At 39.5% G+C, this 21,779-nt stretch overlaps 1 protein-coding gene across 4 annotated transcripts in view; it reads right to left on the bottom strand.

The window, feature by feature from the left end:
• The window catches only part of lrp8 (low density lipoprotein receptor-related protein 8, apolipoprotein e receptor), a 180,504-nt gene extending 159,301 nt beyond the window's left edge, over positions 1–21,203 (bottom strand). Inside the window, exons 1-2 of one of the 4 annotated variants that reach the window (XM_080888024.1) lie at positions 20,632–21,203; positions 19,727–19,852 (exon numbers count right to left, since the gene is read on the bottom strand). In XM_080888024.1, coding sequence (XP_080744150.1) covers positions 19,727–19,852; positions 20,632–20,698 — 193 coding nt within the window. In that variant the 5' untranslated portion in view covers positions 20,699–21,203. The remainder of the gene's footprint in view (positions 1–19,726; positions 19,853–20,631) is intronic. The other 3 variants (XM_080888022.1, XM_080888021.1, XM_080888023.1) reach the window with 3 other exon arrangements.
• Between the last annotated feature and the right edge of the window lie 576 nt (positions 21,204–21,779).

Below are 21,779 nucleotides of genomic sequence, written 5' to 3'. Positions count from 1 at the left end.
CGTGGATCAAGTAGACATAGTTTGTAAACTTTGCTATGGTGTCGTAGCTGCACCACAGAGCAACACTGCAAAGTTCACTAAACATGGATGTTTACATTTTTCATTTATTTCTTATATTGCAAACATTTGCACTGTTATCAGTATTTGCACACTATTTTATATTATTTTTTAAAGTCATTATTCAATACATTGTTATTGTTAAGCCGGTCAGGGCAGCAAGCTCCGTTTTGTGTAACTATTTTTAAATCCCTGTAGAACCTGAACCACGTAAGCTAGCGCAATAATTTTTTTTGCATATGAAACCAGAGGAGTTGTACTTACATCTGATGCTATCAGCTTGTCCTCGGTCACTGTTTCCTTCCACATATAGCTTTGCAAAAATTGCATAAAAAGCGCTTGCAGGAACAAAAACATAATATTCCACAACAGAGGCGGAGCCAGACATTTGAAACACCCGGGGCTTAGCCCTAAAGGGTAGTATGCATGCGGGATTTTTTTTTTTTTTTTTGGGGGGGGGTAGAAATGACTGAAAGATTAATAGGCTCTGTTTTGACTTTTGTTCAAAAAAGAATGACTTCATATAGGGAAAAATATTTATCACATGTGCAAGACACCTTAAACTAGTTTTTTAATTAAGCAGCGAGGCAGAACAAGGTCAGGGCTGTATCAAGACACGAGGACTAAACCCCAATTCAACCAGACCCAGAACTGATCCAGAATTAAAACAGGACTACAACAGTTCAAAACCAGGACTACTGAGGACTTAACCAAGACAGAACCAGAATCAGAACTAGATGATAGTAGCACTAAAAATCATCATAGACCTGCACTACACTATTTTTTTAATTCTACCAAAGTACAATATTTAGATTGAGAAAAGTTTATATAATTATTTAGCCTTGTTGTGCAAACAAGCTGCATAACTTAATAAATATAGAATTTGAAAAATAGCAAACCTAAAAAGAAACACTAGGTACTAGATACATGAGGACCTGTGATACAGTTATACTTTTGGTAAACAACCATTTGACTAACATGTGTGTCTCACCTGCTCTTGTTCATCTCTGTTCTGTCCTCATTCTCCATCTCCCTCTCTCTCCCTCCCTCTCTGTTCCTCTCTCTCCCTCTTTGTTCCTCTCTCTCCCTCTTTGTGCTGACAATCATCAAATATACAGTTGAAACCACATATTTATGTACTCTTCAGATCAAAACACAAACACTTTTTTAATTGTAAGATCAAATCAGACTAAATGTTTATTTTTTTAGATTGATAAATATAAAAAACATATTTGTTAACTTTGAGAGTAAAGAGAGAAACTATCTGTATTTCTTAATTGCAAATGGCATCAAATTGTATTCAAACTGAGCCACATTTATGGAGCTCCACAGTTCTTTTCCTGGTGTTTTGGTTGACATCTCTTGATTTTCCCATGTCAAAGAAACAGGCTCTGTGTTTTGCCTTATATGCATCCACAGCTGTGCCACCAGTTTACTCACATGGACTCTACTAACCTATCAGAAGCTTCTTCAGCTCAGAATGGAATCCTCTGGAGTTTTCTTATTCTTTAACAATAAACTTAGTGTACATGTACTCCTAAATTTGATGAAAGTGATAAAAAATAGACAGCTCTGTCTCTCTTTATTCTGACATTTAACTAATTCAAAATATATTTCAATATTTATCTAAAACAAAAGTTTAATCTAAATTGATGTTGTACAGTAAAAATGTTTTATGTTTTCTCCCTAAAGTGTATGTAAATATCTGGTTACAAATGTGAATATCCTGCTGTGTACTGAAATTCCTCTTGTTTTGCATAGAAATATACTGAACAACATACAAAGCATAATATATAAAATAACATTTACCTGAGTTTTTTCTTTGAAAGAACCCTCTAATGTCCATTCTTATGTTTCAGTACATAACTGAAACCGATTTAGTCGGGGAGGGTAAGAACTGAAAATATGAAATAAACACACGTAAGCTAAGACTCTCTAAAAAAAAATAGCATTTGTTCGGCTTTTCATTTCGCCATTTGTTGATTCACTTGAAGAGCAAGTAAAATAATATTGGTCAAGTGATCAGTTTCATATCAATCTTTCGTGATGCACCGTCATATTTACATTATTTGTACGGTACGAATGATTTGCTTTGGTACCTTGTCAAACTTAAGCTCTCCTTAGTATGCCTGGCTCCGTCTCTCCAACAGCGCACTCACGGGCAGCAGCTGCCCCGCCCCCTCGCTCAGTCGCTTAGTGCCTGAGCTTGGATCATACCAATATCAGGGGGGATTCACGCACAGTCGTAAATTCCCACAGTGTGCACTATGTGCTTCGAATATTGTGTGTACTTTTTGTTTTATACAGTTGTCAGCCAGGCATCTAACTATGAAAAAATTACACTCCAAAATACCCCGGGCTTCTGACAAAACAACCCGGGCTTAAGCCCCGTAAGCCACCCCCCCGCTCCGCCCCTGTTCCACAAACAGGCTTTGACGATCCGATCAGCTGTTCGTAACACTTCGCACATTGAAACAGATAGTTTGCATGTCCGCCATTTCCTGCCCAAAACCGGAAGTGACGTCATTTTCGCGGAAAATGTAGTTTTTTACTTGTAGGTGTTAAAAGCCTATACTGGTGCTTTTATAAGTCATGTTTGACTTTTCTGAATAGTTTCTGGGATGCTTAGAACTGGAATTGCACTGTTGGAAATATTTTATTTTGATGCACCTGCTGTTTTCTTTGCAAATTTGCATCATAGGATTGTTTTTTGTTTTTCCTGCAGTATATAAAAATTGCTGTATCTCCAAAATAAAACTATGAAGACACTCAAACTAAATTTCCTGTTGTTGTAAACTATTTTTTGCAACTTTTTTGTAATTAAACTTTTAACCTAAACCTCTTACATTTCTCCAAGTAGAAATATGTAAAAAACAAAAAAACAAAAACGATTTTCAATTTTTTTGTAGTTTATTGCACTTTTTTTGCAATTAATGTAGTTACTATGGACTTAATTCATACATATTATTAAAATATGGGCTATAACAGTTGTATTGATGAATAGCAACTTGAAATGTTCCCACAAATGGCACTACAACATGTAAAAAAAATTAATATAAGCTCTGGCAGACTTGGTTCTATAGTAGGTCCTAAAGGGTTAAATAAATATCGTCAAATGATCGAGATCTCAATTTCAGTGAAAATAATCGTGATTATCATTTTTGCCATAATCGAGCAGCCCTACTATAGCTCACTGGCTTTTTTGCTTACTGTTAGTATTTTATCTTTCATTTTAAAGATTGTATTTTGTTTTCAAAAAAGCAACACTAAGAAGGCATCTGAAATCATAACGTATTTGATGATAAATGCAGTGTAGCACTTGAGCTGAAATGAAACCATAAAAATACTCTTTGTTTGATTGCACATATACACTAGTAAGACCATCAATGATCTACAAACATATTGATGTGTCCTACTATTATACTTCTTTTAAACACTTCTTCAATGTATAGGAAATAATGTGCGTGCAAGCTGTCCGTCTTCCCTCTGGACTCTATCAGGTGCAAGGTGTGAACGGTTCGATTAGAAATTGATCGAACCATCTCGAGCGTGTTGAGCTGAAAGCATGCCGTTACTCTTTGAAGTTTATAAAACAGACACGCTCACATGCACAAATACACTCGCGCAAGAAATGTACTTTGCAAACAAATCCTTGCTTGAACCCCTCCTCGCAACGCTTTCTGAATGAATCTGTGATCTGAAATTTGTAAACAAATATAGAACCGTGTCAATGCAAGAACAAAGAGCCAGCTGTCTAAGAAAGTGCAAAGGCACATCTTTTACCACTTTCAGCCTCATTACTTGTGAACATCCCACTTATGGATGTTTGTCTAATAACAATATTAGCTATGTGGAGAAATTGTGGCACTGTGCAATTCCAATAGCAAATAGCGCTTCGTTCCTGTTTGACTAACAAACACAACAAATGTGCCTCATCAACAAATTATTAAGAAGTAAGAAAAGTTTGAATGCACTTAATTAGTGAATGAGGCCCAATGTCTCCTAAAAAGCCAAAAAACCGTGGCGTCTAATAAATGCACGTTGAAGTAAATGATGTCTGGCCAATTTTAATATTTCATTAAGACATTTCAATATTGCAGACTTTAAGCAGACGACAGGAATGAATAGAATTAATCAGGGAAGCTGTGAAGCAGTCTTAATTATAGACGGCAACTTGAGACTGCCTCTTTATATCACTCCATGACTCGCACAACTGAAAGGGAAATAGCAATATATGGCTGATTATTCAGCGATTACCATGAGATTTGAACTCCCGCACAGTTAAGTCCAAAGACAGGAGTGATGCTCAATAGAAAGTAAGGAGATGCTGGAAAAAAAAATAAAAAATTGCTTTTGAACAACTTCAAAAGGGGCATTAATTTCATTTAACTTACCACAGCAGAATATGGATGCTGACGCAATAATTTGTTACTTCCATTTATCGCAGGATCTTCCAGGTGAGAGAAACAGATGTCCAAGAAGCCTCAGTAGTAACAAACAAATGCCCAGCTTTGAATGCCCATCAACTATACAGCCTTTACCAAAAAAATCTGGTTAACAGTCTAGGATTATGTTAATAATACTACATACTCTACACATATAACTGCTGGCTAACCAGCAGTGTCCATCATTCAATAGTGCAATGAAGGTTAAATTCAAACTACAAAGTACAGGTACACACCAAAAGGTGTTTCATCCAAAGAGTGTCAGGGTTTAATTAACCTCTATGATCACTTATGAACACATCAACACACAAGAAACGGGACCAAGTGGTCTTGTCTGGGCCTAAAGAGGTGGAATAAAACCATTACATGGAGGAAAAAAAAAAAAAACATCACTGTAACAACACTGCGGGCCAATTATGTTTAACTACTGCCTGTGGTCTGTCACAACTGGGTCACTCCATGCTGAGTGAGATAGATGCATGTGTGTGTGTTATAGAAGGTCTGCTTTGCACATGTGTTGTTATGTGATGACAATATTTCCAGAAGATATCTTTCTAATATACACATTTGTTCTGGAAATTTGGGTTTGCAACTCAGACTTGTATAAAGGCTTTATTTTTTGCTTTGTTTGTTTTTTAATTAAATTTTACTCTGAGTTTTAATAATTTATTGTCTGGAACAGTTTCCAAAGCTGGGAAGGCAAATATAAAAACAAAAACAACCCCCCCCGAAACATTAAAACTATAACAATAAAAAGTAAGTAAGGTTTCCATGCTCAAAATGCTTTATTTTTTGGCTTTGGGAATCGGAGTGTCAGGTTTTTCTTTCTAAGTCTGCTGAAAAGTACTTCGAACACTTCGTACTTCCAGCCTCCAATCTTCCCCTGGCCTTTTACTTTAAGAAGGAACTGGGAATTTATCTTGGAAGACTTCTTTTGGATGTTTACTTGTGGGGATTAAATGTTGGCTTCTTAAATATGGCTGTGGGATTTAGTGGTGGTTGCACCTGAGCGCAGCAGGCACTGCAAAGTGTAAATTCATGGGCAACAAGGCATGAAAACTTGCAGATGGGCCATGGCAGTTGGGGAGTCCCCCCTCCTCCTCCCCAAGCATTTCTTGCTAAACAGACTCGGCATTTATGGTGTGACGGCCAGGGCTTCACTATTAATCCTCTCCGAGAACAGCTAATCATACTACCGCATAATCTTTACGTTCCAACTCATCTAAAAGTATTGTGTGTTCCCACAGTTCTATTATTTGAGAAAATACAGTAAAAACAGATGTATGGATTCAGCATTAAGGGCCTAGAAGCTGTGGGGTGTTGGATAAGCCTCACAGAAAATGAGGAGGGGAAAAAAGTTCTGAATACAGGCAGCAATAGGAAGACGAGATGGAAGTGTTGAAATTGTGATGCCACATATAACGTGACGAAGTGGAGGGCATAGGCAATGACAGAACACAGCAGAGAAGAAGCTTGCAGATAAATGTGAACTGCTCATCGGTAATGGCGTTTAAACTCCCCGAAGTAAATGGTTTTCTGAAGTGATGCAACAACATAAAAAGAAATGTCTCACATCAAAAGAATTAAAACCCACGGGTCAGGTAAGATTCAATATTCCAAGCGAAAGCACAACATTAGCAAGCCGGGGCCACATAGATGGCATCAAGCAACATTTAAAAATTTGAAACCAAACAAAGGCAAAATCGCTCTTGTGCAAAGAAGCAGTTCATGGTATTCAGTCTCTTCATGCAAAACTGTGTGTGCACATGAGTGTGTACACCAGAGAGACTACAGGTACAGATCAGATTTTTGCATACGCTACATGCAGGTCTGTCATGCTACTATGGCTATTTTCATCTGTTAATTCGATGGGTAGGTGTATGTGAGTAACTGGAATTTCAGTTTTCCTCCCACAAATCCCTGAAAAATGTTTTGGCTGATCATGTTTCTGCTTCGTTTAATTATGCTAAACCTCAGAGACCTGTCCAAATCAAACAAAAATTGTCAACAACAACAACAACAACAACAACAACAACAGGAGCTGACACGCAAAAAGGCTTCTGGACTCACTTTGTATCCCATCCTGGAAAATATACATAAACACATGCTTATGTAAATGTAGACACTGATTTCGAAAAGCTAAAGGGAACAAAAAGAGCTGTTTGGAAAAGCAGATATATAAAATAACACTGCAGATGCTGCAGGCACCATACGGTCCACTCTAAACCACACACAGTTCTCAATGCACACTGTTTTTAGTGATTTATATGGTTAGTATGGAGCCTAGAGAGCCTGACCAATATTAGCTATTTGCAATCTTATCAGTTTTAGCATTTATAACAGTTGATAAAGTAAATAAGATACAGGAGAAACACCCTTCAACCATGTCAACACGGTTATGCTAACATAATAACATAACGTGATGGTAAACTTGACCATTCTCAACATTATATAGCTTGTCCGCTGCAGGGCACTCTGCAACCTTCCCGTCGGTAACGCCAAGTTAGTCGAACAACTTGTTTTATTATGTTTTTCCTCCATCTCTTTTTAAGCCATACACTTATGGCTTAAATTTCTAAATCTTAGGGGACATCTTTCAATTTAGCATGTTTTCAACATTTTCAAAAAACTTGACTTCTGACCTTGACTTTGAGGTCAAGATTACGAGATTTAAACTCATCTGAGATTTTTAGTAGATGCACCAATGGTATCAATTTGAAAATCCACATATTCAGAAGGTTGGTTCTCCATGCCGCTAGGCAGGCAGACGACAATAACACATCCACTGTTACTCTGTCCAATAGGAAGTGGACAGAGTAACAGTCTTGCTTTTCCCAGAATCTCTGAACATGTGGAGGAATGTTACATATCAACACTTCACATCCAATGAAAGACAAGACTGCTCAGTAGACCATTTCACACTTTATTCTCTTACACAATTACTTCTGGAAGGGAGATGTGTCCTGCATGAAATGTTGCCACGGATCTCAAAATGGTGATGGGCACCCTATTCTAGTCTAAACAACAGCAATTCAGTAAGTTTCCACTAGAAGATGGTTCCCTGTTATCTACTGTTCTGCAGGCAAATGTGGGGGAGTGTCTACAACTGAAGGACACCTATTATAAGGCCTTTATTATTCAGGGCTGTGTCCACTTAATACTACACTATATGATTATATGGCATTTTGATTAATATGAGGATTATTATAAAGGCACAGTATTAAAGCACTTCAGGTAATATCATTCTAACAGGAACCAGGATGTAAATGAAGTTCCACTGAACTATCCAAAAAGTTCTAATAAAGAAAAATGTTTTCCCCCTACATACATAAATGTACAAATTTACATTAGCATACATTCTGCAGTTTAAACACAGACAAACATCTAAAAGGAACCTTTGAGTACCCTGAACAACGTTCCTGGGACTAAATGCATTGGACAGTTTAGGTGAAAATGTGTGTGTGAGAGACAGAGGGCCTCTCAGGGCCCATTCAGAAGGCATCACCCTGCTTCCAAACATTCAGGAATTATTTTCAATGATGCACAATAGGACGTGGGGGTGGAGGGGACACGGCAAAAGAAGAGAAAGAACTGTCACTGCTTAAAACACTTCATTGATGGCGGGAAAGAAATCAAATAAAAAGGGAAACCTGATCCAAACTACAATCTGCTTTAAGATTTGGCTCCTCCATTGAAAACAGCATCTTTTAACAACAAGTCACAATCTTTGCAAAGCAGCGAACAATCCAAAAAGCCAAGGACAGTCCGCATGTCAATACATCCCATGAGTATCCTGATGTCGCTCTAGCAACTACAGCGCATTCGCTTTTTATGTTTTACTTCAAACACACTTCTAATAATCCCCACATTGTAACTCCGATAGGAAGTACTTTTTAATCTGATTTTGAGCGGAAGATCAGAAAAGTGCTTTAATTAAAAAAATAAATAAATAATTTTTTCTCCTTAATCAATGGAGAAAAAACAGTGCTTGCTGTTGATTCCCTCCCCATTTCCTCACCCTTTAATCTCCCCTCGCTCTCTTTATGTTGACACAGTGTGAGCGCTAGTATCCTGCAGGTAAAACATTAGTAATGTGTGTATCCCCAAAACATAGCCTCTGCGTGCATGTAAGATTATGCTTTGCAACAGAATTTCTCCTGATAACCAGCATTACTGTGCAGTGGGTATATCATCAAAGAGTGCCTTATCCCTCCACCACCTCACCCCCATCATTCTGCGACACATGACAAGCAAAATCCCCTCAAGGTAAAAGACCCGTTTCACAGGCTTAAGAGCTGGCGAGGTGTGTGTGTGTGAAGAAGATGCGTTGTGTGTATGAGTTTGTGTGTAATCTACATGAACAGATTCATTCAAAACAGATGGAGGGAAGATGACAAACAAAGAAAGAAGAGAAACCCCCAAAAAGCACAAGTAGAAAACCAAGCACCAACCAGCTGATTAATAGTTTTTTTCCATTCATTGCGAATAATTCAAACAACTGATCAATTATCCACAATGTTCATGGCAATTATTTTGCCATCCACAAGACTTAGAACCTTGAAACAGGAGGAATTACATCCTGGATGAAACATACATATACAGTAGATTTGGTATTTAGATGCAACACAAGCTACTTCATGGATAAAAATTTAATTTGTGTCATGGAAACAGTAGCTAACATTTTTACACTTCTTTGTGCAACTATTCAAGAATTTTAGCATCTGTATCAGTTGGTGTTTTCCTCTTGCTAATGATGCTGAGATGTAAAGTTGGTTTACCAGAGGCTTTCTGAGAGTTTTGCCTTTTTTTACCCCCGACATCTTCAAAGGCTTTACCCATCTGCTTTCTTACAGCAGGTGCTGGGCCAGAAACTCGAGTTTCTCAGATGACAAAAAAAAAAAAAAAAAAAAACAACAACAACAAAAACCTACATTTCAACACTATGCAAAAATACACAGGTTTACTCATCAAACTGGAGTCACCAACAGTTCCTACTTTAATCAAACTAAACTTTCTGTTTCAACGATCAAACACAACAGACACTTGAGTCGCAGAAAAAGATGGAACAAAAAGAAAGAAAGAAAAAAACAAAAAACATCACAATGGAGCAAAATCCAAACACGAAATATCGTCTGTCTGTGCGTTTACCTCTTTGTCCGCTCAACTCTTCCTAGACGATTAAGAGTATGGTGACCAAACTTTGTGCACAGGTATAACATAGGCCCCTAAGGGTTTTTAATCTATATCAGATATTACAATGTCATTATTTTGCCTAGCAACCAAATTTTAGCATTTATGAATCAATTACATCTTGTAAAAGCATTCTATCATTTGAATTTCATGATAACATCTTGCTTATATCCACATAGATGGAGTTACACATGAAATATTAAATATGCATAAGCTAAAAAGGCTAATTTTTAGCATATAAACAACATTTACCATCCTTTTGCCAACAGCATGAACGGGCTAAACAACAGAGCATTGACAAGTACTCATGAAGCATAAGTCAGAAATTAAAGTAGGAGCATTGTTAGAGAGTTCTTCCCCCCACTACTTAAATTCTGTGTAAAAACTTATGATGAAAACTTTTGACATGCTGCACTTAAGTGCCCTATCTTGGTGTCAGCTGAGCAGACTGGTATTAGCGGCCATGTTTTATTCATCAGCATTCTTAGTTGTCATTGCATATGCCTTATCCTGACTGCATGTACAAGGCAAGAGAGCACACGGTGAAAAACAGGATTACAGCAAATGTAAATAATAAACTGGAAGCACATGAAGATATTCGCTTAATCTGAGTTGGGGATTAATGTCATGATACCCTGTCAGACATGGCTAGGTTGGGGGGGGGGGGAGCGCATAATAACTACAACACAGTCAATGCATAGCTAAATATAAGCACGCACACACACACAAGCGGTGGGGAGTTAGGATTGTAGTGTTATCGGGGTTTGACTTTGAACAATATGTGACTTTGCAGTCGAGCGGGCAAACAAAAACAGGTAATCTTTCGGAAATGGCACAAGCTAATTCTGACAAAACAGACACAAGGGAGAGGGAGAGTGTAAACACAATGAAATAAGTGTAATGATACTAGGGCTGAACGATATATCGCATTTGCGATAATATCGCGACATGATCAAGTGCAATTTTCTAACCGCAAAGGCTGCGATTATACTCTGGACATGTCCAAATTCATGGGCTGCATCCTCCTGAGGCCGCATTTGTAGACCGATTACGTCACAGCGACGTGCCGAAGGCTGTCCAAATTACTACCATATCCCAGAATTCATAGCGCGGCCCAGCCAAACTCCAGTTTCCAGCAATGGCGGCCGCTACTGAGTTTTAAAATTACTCATACTAATCTTTCAGGGTCACAAAATAAACTTAACATATTTTCAGGCGAGAAAGTAGTTGTGTAAACATCAAATATCTGCTCGGTTTATCAAGATATCCCATATTTGCAAAAGTGCTTCGACGTTTTCAGAGGCGTCTGCTACCCACCAGCTCGACAGCTAGCCGGGAGCTCGAGGGTTACTGATGCGGCCGAGAACGGCACAACTCCCGGCACATCATTTTCAGATCACCGCGGAGTTTCGCTGCTCGGGTTAAACGTAATATATAAGTCACTTAGACAACCTAAAAATGTTATTGTTGGGCTTTTTTCAGTGTTTTGTTTGTTCGTGAGTAAATCGGTTTGGCTGAGATTAAAGTTATTAGATTAGATAAAATAAAACTTTATTAATCCCCCGGGTGGGTTCCTCCTTGGTTTTCACACAGCTGACTAAACGTCAAACAGAAAACTTATTAAACAGAAGTATAAGACAGTCGAGAATTTACACCAGTGTCTGGTTATATTTTAGATAGCAAGAAGCAGACGGCCGAGTTTATTAAACTCCACCGAGACAGCGGTGACGCTAATCAGAACTAGACCGTCCAATTTCACGCCTTTAAACTTTAAAGGCGTGTTTGTGTGTGTGTTTATACAATTGCTATTATGTTTGCACTTTATGTGTAATGTTACTGACTGCAGAGATCAGTAAGATGTGTGTATTTTTTATTTATTAGTTTTATTTATTTAATATTATTTTTTAATTGAATGACTGTCTAGTAGTTCACAGATGTCGAAAAACTGAGTGTGGTAAAGCCACTGATTTTGTTTATGTATATTTCTGCAATCTGCACATTGTACTGACTTTCATTTTAATGTTTACACCAGGGTTCCTTGTCAGCACTTTATGCTCAGATGTTTGTAAGCTAAAAATAAACTATTGTGTATGTTCAAATATACTGTTGTGATTGAAGAAGTTAAATAAAAATGTCAGTCATCAATTCATGCATCACCTCATGTCATCATAACAGAGGTCTGTCTTCCAGGAAAGAACAGTTTAAAATTAATGTAATATAGTATTGGCCATACTATATGATGTATTGCTTGTCTTTGTTTAATAATACAGAAGACAAAGACCTTAAAAAATAATCGCATATCGCATCGCAATCGCAATATTGGGGCAAAAAAATCGCAATTAGATTATTTTCCATAATCGTTCAGCCCTAAATGATACCACCAGAACTCACAAACTACTGCAAGAGAGTCACTTTGCAGAGGAGCAGGAACCAATTTTGGATTTCCAAAATATGTAAATACCTTATACTAAGCACAGGGATCAGCCATGTGTGACTGGTATCAGGTCCTAAAGCTAACGATGAAGGTGTAGTCTCACACTAATAATAACACTAACTAATAGGATTGTAAGTACTGCAGACAGACAGTAAAGTCTCAATTTATTACACACACACACACACACACACACACACACACACACACACACACACTATTTTTTTTTTTAAGCGTGTTTGTAGGCTACATTTCCTTCATGTCAATACAAAGTCATTATTTCATACACTCAGAGCCCTAACGTGCAGGAAACGATGGAGGCAGCGAGGTGTAAAAAATGTCCACAAATGAGCAAGAAAGAGCGGACCAACAGATGGACACACAGGCAGAGCGAAAGAAAAAGAAGGCAGAGTTAGCGCCTCAGGCCAGCACTGACCCCAGCTAAAATTACCCTGCTGCTGTTTTGCACCACTGCACCCAACACTTATTCAACACGCCAGGTACTGTTATAGTGTAGAACATGATACAGGCTCTGACAAAGGTGGCGCCCTGGCAAATTCTGGGGGTTGTCATCTGTCAGGTGAGCAAAGCTGCATGGGAGAAACTGTCCATCTGATTAAGTTTCATATTTATAATCTTAACAGAAATTTTTTTTGTATTAGGATTAGCCAGGCAGAATTCTTAACCTTTAATGTGTTTTTAAAAAAAGCAAGATAGGGGCAGTTTTTCATATCAATAGTGGATAAGGACACTGCTTTACTTTAGATCTGAATAAATTACCTTTTTCATTGATACAAATACTGGCAATCAATACATTTCATACATTTCTTCTGAAAACTGCTACACAGAACTGCCATCACTGTGAAATGCAGCTTCACAGATTCTCACCGTTTAGCTTCAAGACTGATAGAATTTGAAGACATTAATCTGCAGTCTGTAGTGGCAGTTAAAAATTACAGTCATATACATGGTGTCTGAGTGCAGAATACAAAGGGAGTAATGTGCAACTTTATAATAAAATAAAAATACATGAGACTCAAATTGCAGTAAAAGCAAAAAATAAACAGTTTCTAAAGGACAGCCTTATCTTTTTACTGACAAGCTTTTTCTTCAGTATGCAATACTTATCCGTTTCACAAACACAAAATTAGAGAGCTCCACAGGGCCTCAATAGTCACACCGCACAGCAGTGGGGTTCCTTTTCTAAAGATTAGTGCAACACTCCATAATCGTATGCACACACAGCTATAGGTCCTCGGTGCCAGCACAGGAAACTAAAAGATGACGTGACGTGTCACTCACACCCCATGTGTGGTAGTGTGTGGTTGACCTGCTAAGAAGCTGGACTAGAAACACGTTCAGTGGTGGAGTTAACCCTGATATCAGATCGGTGGATTTCTGCTGTTTTAACCTAGACAAGTGCAGAGTCTGTGTGTGTGTGTCTCTGTGTGTGTGTGTGTAATGTATTAAGCTACTGGTGCCTGCAAACTCATATTCCCATTAAAAGTCTGACCCCAGCTGTGAGAGAAAGCCATGTGTGTGCGTTCATGTGTGTGTTTGGGTCAGCAGGTGACCAAATGTGTTTTGGTGAGCCTATCAGTACAATGCCTTTTATGCCTGAAGCGTTTCTCTGCAGTCTCTTATTACAGTGTCATGTGTGTCTGAGTGTGTGTGCCTGTTTGTGTGTGTGAGACAGAGAGAGGCTGATTCCACACACACCCACAGAAGCAGCGTGAAATGTGTTGTGATGTCTCCGCTATGGGAAGCTGTTTTGAGACCACAGAGGAGACGCTCCCCTTCTCTGACCTGCTCAAACTCATTGTCTTGCTGTGACACACGAGCGCGCGCACACACACACGCACACACACACTGATTGCTAATTTTTTTTACCTCCATCCTTATGTCTTCTGTCTTCCAGCCGCTGCTTGTAAATGTTCTGAAACATTAGGTCCTCTGAGTTCATTGGTGGTTTACGATTTTGAATCAGTGCCTATCCTCTGGCTGAACGTGTTCCAGCAGCGTGTGAATCATTAGTAAAGGCTGCAGAAAATGCTTTCAGATCAGCAGTGAGTACGCCCCTGCATATCGCTTGATGTTGAATAAGTCACACCTGTATCACTTCTCAAAACTTGCTGTTTTTTAGTTGATCAGCAGACATTTCCTCCAATGAACAGTCACTGAAACTCTGAACTTACTAAGAACATGAAACCACATCCTTTAGTCAAATAAATATTTTTTGGGTTCACATGGGTTTAAGCAGGTTAGCCACAAGCTTTAAACTATGAATCCAAATGCATGAATGCAAAGTCCCAAAAGTGAAGTACAGAAGCAGCGTGAGTGTGATGATACAGGGATCCATTAGTGCAAGAAGTGTTGGGGAGATAACATTTATAAATGGCACAATGAATATCTGTGGATATACCAAAATAATGACTGAGGGGGTGACTTCCACTCTAGAAAAACCAGGCAAAGGAGGGTTTTTAAATGCTTGGACTGTTTCCCTATTGGACGCCTACTAGGGGTTTCTTTTCTGATGTGAGTGGCTTCTGTCATATTTTGGGCCTGCTTCCTGAACAAAATGACTTTGTGTGCATCAGAAGTTAGTGAGGTTGATCTCCTACACAGTTTACTGGGACTAAAACCCAAAACCTGTTCTAATGTCTGTCAAAGCACATCTTTTCTACTTTAGTTGAGCACTCAAAGCTATTTATACAACATTCCCCCAATAACAAAAGCACTTTTTTCTACCCCAGAGCTTCCTACCTAACATTCACACACATTTATGCTCTGATGGTATTGGAGAGGAACTTGGGGTTCAGTATCTTGCCCAAGGATAGTTTGGCACATAGGCTAATCAAATCAAATAACCAAACTTAAAACCTTAGTAAATGACCTGCTCTACTTCCTGAGCTGCAGCCACCCCAGTTGAGCGACCTCTGTAGTACGAACCTGTTGCAGTGCTGCATCTCATAGTACCATCCACATACAAGTAACTCTCAAAAGTTCTAATCTTGATTTTGTGGCTGATTAGAAACGTACTAATATTAATATCGTCAATCCTTAAACCTGTGAACTTTTAATATTAGGCTTAACTTCAAAGTAACTGACAGACCATCACAGTGCCACGTGATTAAGACAGTTTGGAAGAGAGGAATCTACAGTAATGCAAAAGAGGAAGAACAATTGAAATCTAACACAGAGTCCTGATGTGGAATGATTGTACAGTAGCACTTGGGATTAGACGTGATTAAATCCACTTAAATCCGCTTTTAAAACGATAAGGGCTTTTTTCTGTATGTTCCACAGCTGAAATATAGGTCACACAGAGCCAAGCAGAGATACAGAGTTGATGCACACACATGTGCAGCAGTGTTCTGTTCCCTACAAAGAAAGCGCGTGCACAAAATCCAACTACCACCACCACCTCCATCACCACTTTACCCGTCTCCCAGGGCAACAAGAGCAGAATCTACCAAGAGGCATGTTGAGAATGAAGGAGAGGAGAGGGGAGGAGAGGAGCAGGAGGAGGAAGGAAAAGAGAGAATGAAAGAACAGGGAGACGGACACAAAAGACAACCCAATCTACCAAGACTTATTCTAATAAGCTGCTAGGAGGAGGATACTATAGGGGTAATCCCTGCTGTGGGACACCCGTCTATGGGCGAGTGTGGATAATATGGCTACCGTCTGATGGATACAGATAATGGAGTACATGCTCAGACAGTCATATCTGGCCTTGGCATGTGTAAAAGAATGATGTCTGGTTTATTTACATACAAACTACTGCCTAAACTCTATGTGACAAACGCATGTTCGCATGTAGGTTTTCATGCAGTGTCCTCCTTCAGTGTTGCACACATGAAATTTAAGTAATTCCTGCTTCCAATTTGTTCAGAAACCAAATTATACAATCGACTTAGCCAATAACCCTCCAAGCTCGAGGAAACATTGATGTTTGGGATAAGTTCTCCATAATAAACTGTTTAAATCTCATGCAGGGAAACTGAGAATAACTAGTCCCATGTAGGGCTGAACGATATATTGCATTTGCGATAATATCGCGACATGATCAAGTGCAATTTTCTAACCGCAAAGGCTGCGATTATACTGCGATTATATTATACAATTCATGGGCTGCATCCTCCTGAGGCCGCATTTGTAGACCGATTACGTCACAGCGACGCGCCGAAGGCTGTCCAAATTACTACCATATCCCAGAATTCATAGCGCGGCCCAGCCAAACTCCAGTTTCCAGCAATGGCGGCCGCTACTAAGTTTTAAAATTACTCATACTAATCTTTCTGGGTCACAAAATAAACTTTTAACATATTTTCAGGCGAGAAAGTAGTTGTGTAAACATCAAATATCTGCTCGGTTTATCAAGATATCCCATATTTGCAAAAGTGCTTCGACGTTTTCAGAGGCGTCTGCTACCCACCAGCTCGACAGCTAGCCGGGAGCTCGAGGGTTACTGATGCGGCCGAGAACGGCACAACTCCCGGCACATCATTTTCAGATCACCGCGGAGTTTCGCTGCTCGGGTTAAACGTAATATATAAGTCACTTAGACAACCTAAAAATGTTATTGTTGGGCTTTTTTCAGTGTTTTGTTTGTTCGTGAGTAAATTGGTTTGGCTGAGATTAAAGTTATTAGATTAGATAAAATAAAACTTTATTAATCCCCCGGGTGGGTTCCTCCTTGGTTTTCACACAGCTGACTAAACGTCAAACAGAAAACTTATTAAACAGAAGTATGAGACAGTCGAGAATTTACACCAGTGTCTGGTTATATTTTAGATAGCAAGAAGCAGACGGCCGAGTTTATTAAACTCCACCGAGACAGCGGTGACGCTAATCAGAACTAGACCGTCCAATTTCACGCCTTTAAATTTTAAAGGCGTGTTTGTGTGTGTGTTTATACAATTGCTATTATGTTTGCACTTTATGTGTAATGTTACTGACTGCAGAGATCAGTAAGATGTGTGTATTTTTTATTTATTAGTTTTATTTATTTAATATTATTTTTTAATTGAATGACTGTCTAGTAGTTCACAGATGTCGAAAAACTGAGTGTGGTAAAGCCACTGATTTTTTTTTATGTATATTTCTGCAATCTGCACATTGTACTGACTTTCATTTTAATGTTTACACCAGGGTTCCTTGTCAGCACTTTATGCTCAGATGTTTGTAAGCTAAAAATAAACTATTGTGTATGTTCAAATATACTGTTGTGATTGAAGAAGTTAAATAAAAATGTCAGTCATCAATTCATGCATCACCTCATGTCATCATAACAGAGGTCTGTCTTCCAGGAAAGAACAGTTTAAAATTAATGTAATATAGTATTGGCCATACTATATGATGTATTGCTTGTCTTTGTTTAATAATACAGAAGACAAATACCTTAAAAAATAATCGCATATCGCATCGCAATCGCAATATTGGGGCAAAAAAATCGCAATTAGATTATTTTCCATAATCGTTCAGCCCTAGTCCCATGTCCACACAATTTTACACAGTATCATTTTTTTTGTATTCTTTGGCTAATTTGCCATAAAAGAAATCATGTTAAATTACCAAAGAGCACTAAAAGGGTTCTTTGTGAATAAAAGTGTGTTAAAAGATGCCTGTACCCTGTTTAGCCTATCCCACCATCATAAGTGACAGAAAAGTTTATTATTTGGCTTCGCTGGGTTTATTCTTCCCACAATTGTGCTGTAGACCTTCTCCATGCTGCCCCCCACTCTACAAAATTACTTGCTTCTATTTTCCTTATCATAGCTGCCCTACAGCATCCTGTTCCTCCCAATCATATCTGCCCCTCCTCCTCCCCTTCAACCACCACCTCCCTCTCTATATAGGGCTCATGCTGGGTGGGGTGGCAGCAGTGGCAGTGCTGGCATCTGTTCGAAGGGCTGGTGCGTTGCCAGCCACCGAGCATCACTCTGGCAGCCAGAGTCACACTGTTGGATTTATCTCCAACCTGTCAGCTGATGCTTTTTGTGGGCGTTAAGCTGGGCGGGCATAACCTTTTTTCTTTTCTTTTTTTTTGGGTGGGATGGGGCATTCACACTGCCAAAGTGGCCACAAGAGACTTGGGGGGGTGCAGAAGTGAGAGAAGTGAGTGGCTTTTTATTAAAAAAAAAAAAAAAAAAAATCACTTCCAGCACAAGCTGAGGGCTGAAGCTCTCAAAGAATAGAGCATAAAGCTGTTAGGAAGGGAGAGCGCAAGCAAGGGATGAAGAGTATATAAGGCACAGTGAGAGGGGCTTGAAAAAGTAGATAAAAGGTAGAGTCTGAGCAGGAGAACAGATCAAGAGAGTGACAGGGAGCCCAGGAGGAAATCAAACCCACATCTGAAGCTTACAGGAGCACATTTCTGGTGCAGACAGAGCAGCTCAGTTGAAAGGTCATTCTGTCACCTTGTGGCTTAAGTACCATTCTAATGCTTTTTAAAAAAAACAAAACCCAACCCATACTCAATTAAAAAGTAAACCCAACCTGTTAGACTGAAGCGGAGCTCATTAAAATCCAATTCAGCTACCGTCGAGTATTGCCCACTAAATGTCCAATAATACCAATCAGTCTCCGCAGTCAGCGACACGCGCCTGTAAATGTCACGGCATTCCTGCATGAAACTCTCGAGACAATCAGCAGCAACCGGCGTGCCAGAGGACGGAGTCATGCGCTCGGTGTGCTGGTCCCTGCCATCAGTGAAGAATCAATTGGCCGCTAATGGAACCATTCGAGCAATTAGTACCATGACAAATTCATAAGCGATGATTAGTAAAGTTGGTTGTCAGTGCAATTTCCTGATAGGATCCAGTTCAGAAGCATAAGCTACCAACCCCCATTCCCCTTCCCTAACATAACACTAATACAATAACCGAAGGCCAGAAAAGCAGAAAATTAGTGGTTAGCCCCATCAAAGAGCCCGAGTACTTCAGAAGAGTCGGCATTACTCAGCATTTAGATGTCATGTAACATAACCCTGAAATGCTATCGCTCCCTTTCACATAGGACTCCATCTGTGAAACCATGCTAGATGAATTATGAGACTGTAAAACGCTGAGAACTGATAACCAGACTGACATTATCTCCACACAGCCAGAGAAAAATTAAAAAAAGAAATCATCTTTTGAAAAAAAGAAAATCTGCTCATGTCAGAGGTTTGCTTAGTAAAAAAATTCCTGTGGCCATGTGACTTTGATCCAGGATCAACAGTTTCTGCGCTCTATTGTGTAGAACAACTGAATGGGAGATTCCAGAGGGGCCCCAAGCAAAATGATTAGGAGCCAACTCTTAGTATAACTTCATTCATTCCAAAGTTATATTTGGAATTTAATCGGTTATCTACAGCATCCACCATTATCCATTCATGTGCATGTGTTGTTCTGGAAAAAACAAGACATGCACTCCAGACTGCAGTATTTAGACACTGAAGCCTGCCGCTGAAAATCCAGAGTTCATCCAAAGGTGCCTGCTCCTATGGAAGCAGGAACGCAACTATATGTCACGGCAGGTTCAAACTCCAGGAAGCAGCGAGCAAAGGAATTATTGTGTTTAGTCAGCCAACACAAAAGACTCTGTACGGGCTACTTACGACAATTCTCCTCATCGCTGCTGTCGGGGCAGTCATCATCTCCATCACATCTCCACACGATCGGGATGCACGCTCCGCTCTTGCATTGAAACTGCCCGGTCTCACACTCTGACTGCGTGTGAGTTCCTGTGTTTTGAGGGAAATATTTTTTAAAAAAAGAAAGAAAGAAAGACAAACTGTCTGTCACTTTCATTTCTCATTTAGAGATCACATTATGAATTTCACAGGAGTGAATCAGAGAAACAAAAATGCAACAAATTACAAACAAGTTTGGGAGGTTAACTGACAAACTTTCATTTGTGACTAATGAAAGTGGGAAATTGGTAAAGTTGCCCCAATTAATAATGTTGCTGCTGTAATCAAGTAATAATTCAAGTGTTTTTTAAATGCCAACTATCCCTTTTTCCACCATGACTGTAATGGGCATGCTGTTGTTTATGTACCACTATGCCACCTTTGGTTAACTTAGGTTGCTGCCGAAGTTCCTGCTGGCACTTAAACATTCAGACCAATTTCAGGCTATTTCATCTGTTCAAAATGTTAGCTCCAATTACAAAGAATGCATCCAATGCACACCATTACAATCTCCACTCAGCGACCACATCACCACTGACAGCCTTTTTCCATCTTCCAGCATCAGCTAGAGAGCATGTGCTGCCCTTTATTTCATTCATTGTCACCTCCTACCGCCGTTAATAGCAGTCCAAATGCGGACATAAGTATGTACGCACGATGCACACAGCACATTATCTCGGCACTTAAGAAGACGCCGATCGCACTGACAGACAACTCGTTTGTTTTGTTTTGTTTTTCAAACAGGCAACCCAGATCCCCTGAGAAAGCGTTGCCAGTGTCCGCGCTGCGATGCAAATTCACCCCTCTATACCTCGAAACAAGTCCCCTACCTTTAGCGCAATGGAGGTCCAGGAGTAACAGATGTAATAGCACGAGCTTTCCGACCTCTGTCCACATCGTTAGATCCTGGGGGGCTCCGCGGTTGTCCGCATGTAAGTAAAATTTCCTCCCCACCCACCCCCCAAAAAAAAAAAAAAAAAAAAAAAGACAGTGTGAAGAATCTCCAGCGAGTGACTCGCTCCGTGCTGCTCTGCCAGCCTGTCTGCTCGGAGTGTGTGAGTGTGCTCAGCCCGGCTTGCTGCTTTCTCTCCCTCTGCCTCGGCTGCAATTTGAATCAGTGACGCTTATGGGCGGGATAGTTTCAGCGTGTGATGGTGCCTGCGGTTAAAGTAGTAGGTAGGAAAAAAAACTACGTGGTTGGCTGCTAGCCAGAGGAGACACATCTGCAGAAAGAGCTGAGTCACAGTCATTTTTCTTTTATTTCCTGTTGAGCATTTTAGTAGCAAACCGAAAGTAAACTGCTAAATAAATAGTTCTGACTTCCTCATCTTGAGTTAGCTGGAATGATATATTTGCCGGTAAGCTAGTCAAAGGCTTAAAAATGTAGCCAAAATTAAGGAAATGTAACAAGCAAGAGGAAGTTGCCCACCTCCGTGAAACAACGGAAACCCCAGACAGGTTCTCTGAAACGTGGTTCACTTTTTCTGGAAGTGGGTGTGTACTGTAATGCAGACCGTCTTTTTTCACTAGTCCTAACCCGGTAGTTTTGTGGTCTTAACCTAGCGGTTTTTTCATTGGTGTATCAGCAGGTGAAAATACAAAGGTGGCTGAATATAAGAGTTTAAGGGCTGCTGCGCAAAAACTGGAAACAAAGAACGTTCCTCAGTGACTATATAAATCCCTGTAAAATGATAATGTCCTTAAAGGTACAAAAAGGCATTTTATTTATGTTGTTCAACAGAAAAAAATGATGTTGTGCTCATAAATATTCACTGTTTAGTGTGTAATTATGTCTTCCAGTCACTTGATGTGTTCTCATGAACTTAGAATTTAATCCATTAAACAGAAGCGGGCGCCAGTTTGTGAAAGCCGCTCTGTTGTCACACCATCTTCAATACAGTGGCTGAGATGGACGTTGAAATTCTGCCTAATCACGTTTAATGTATGTGGCTAGAAAATACTCGTAACTTGTCCACAT

Source organism: Rhamphochromis sp. 'chilingali', assembly GCF_963969265.1.
Source record: "Rhamphochromis sp. 'chilingali' genome assembly, chromosome: 7".
NCBI classification, from domain to species: Eukaryota; Metazoa; Chordata; class Actinopteri; order Cichliformes; family Cichlidae; genus Rhamphochromis; species Rhamphochromis sp. 'chilingali'.
This window is presented reverse-complemented; position numbering and strand designations above follow the sequence as displayed.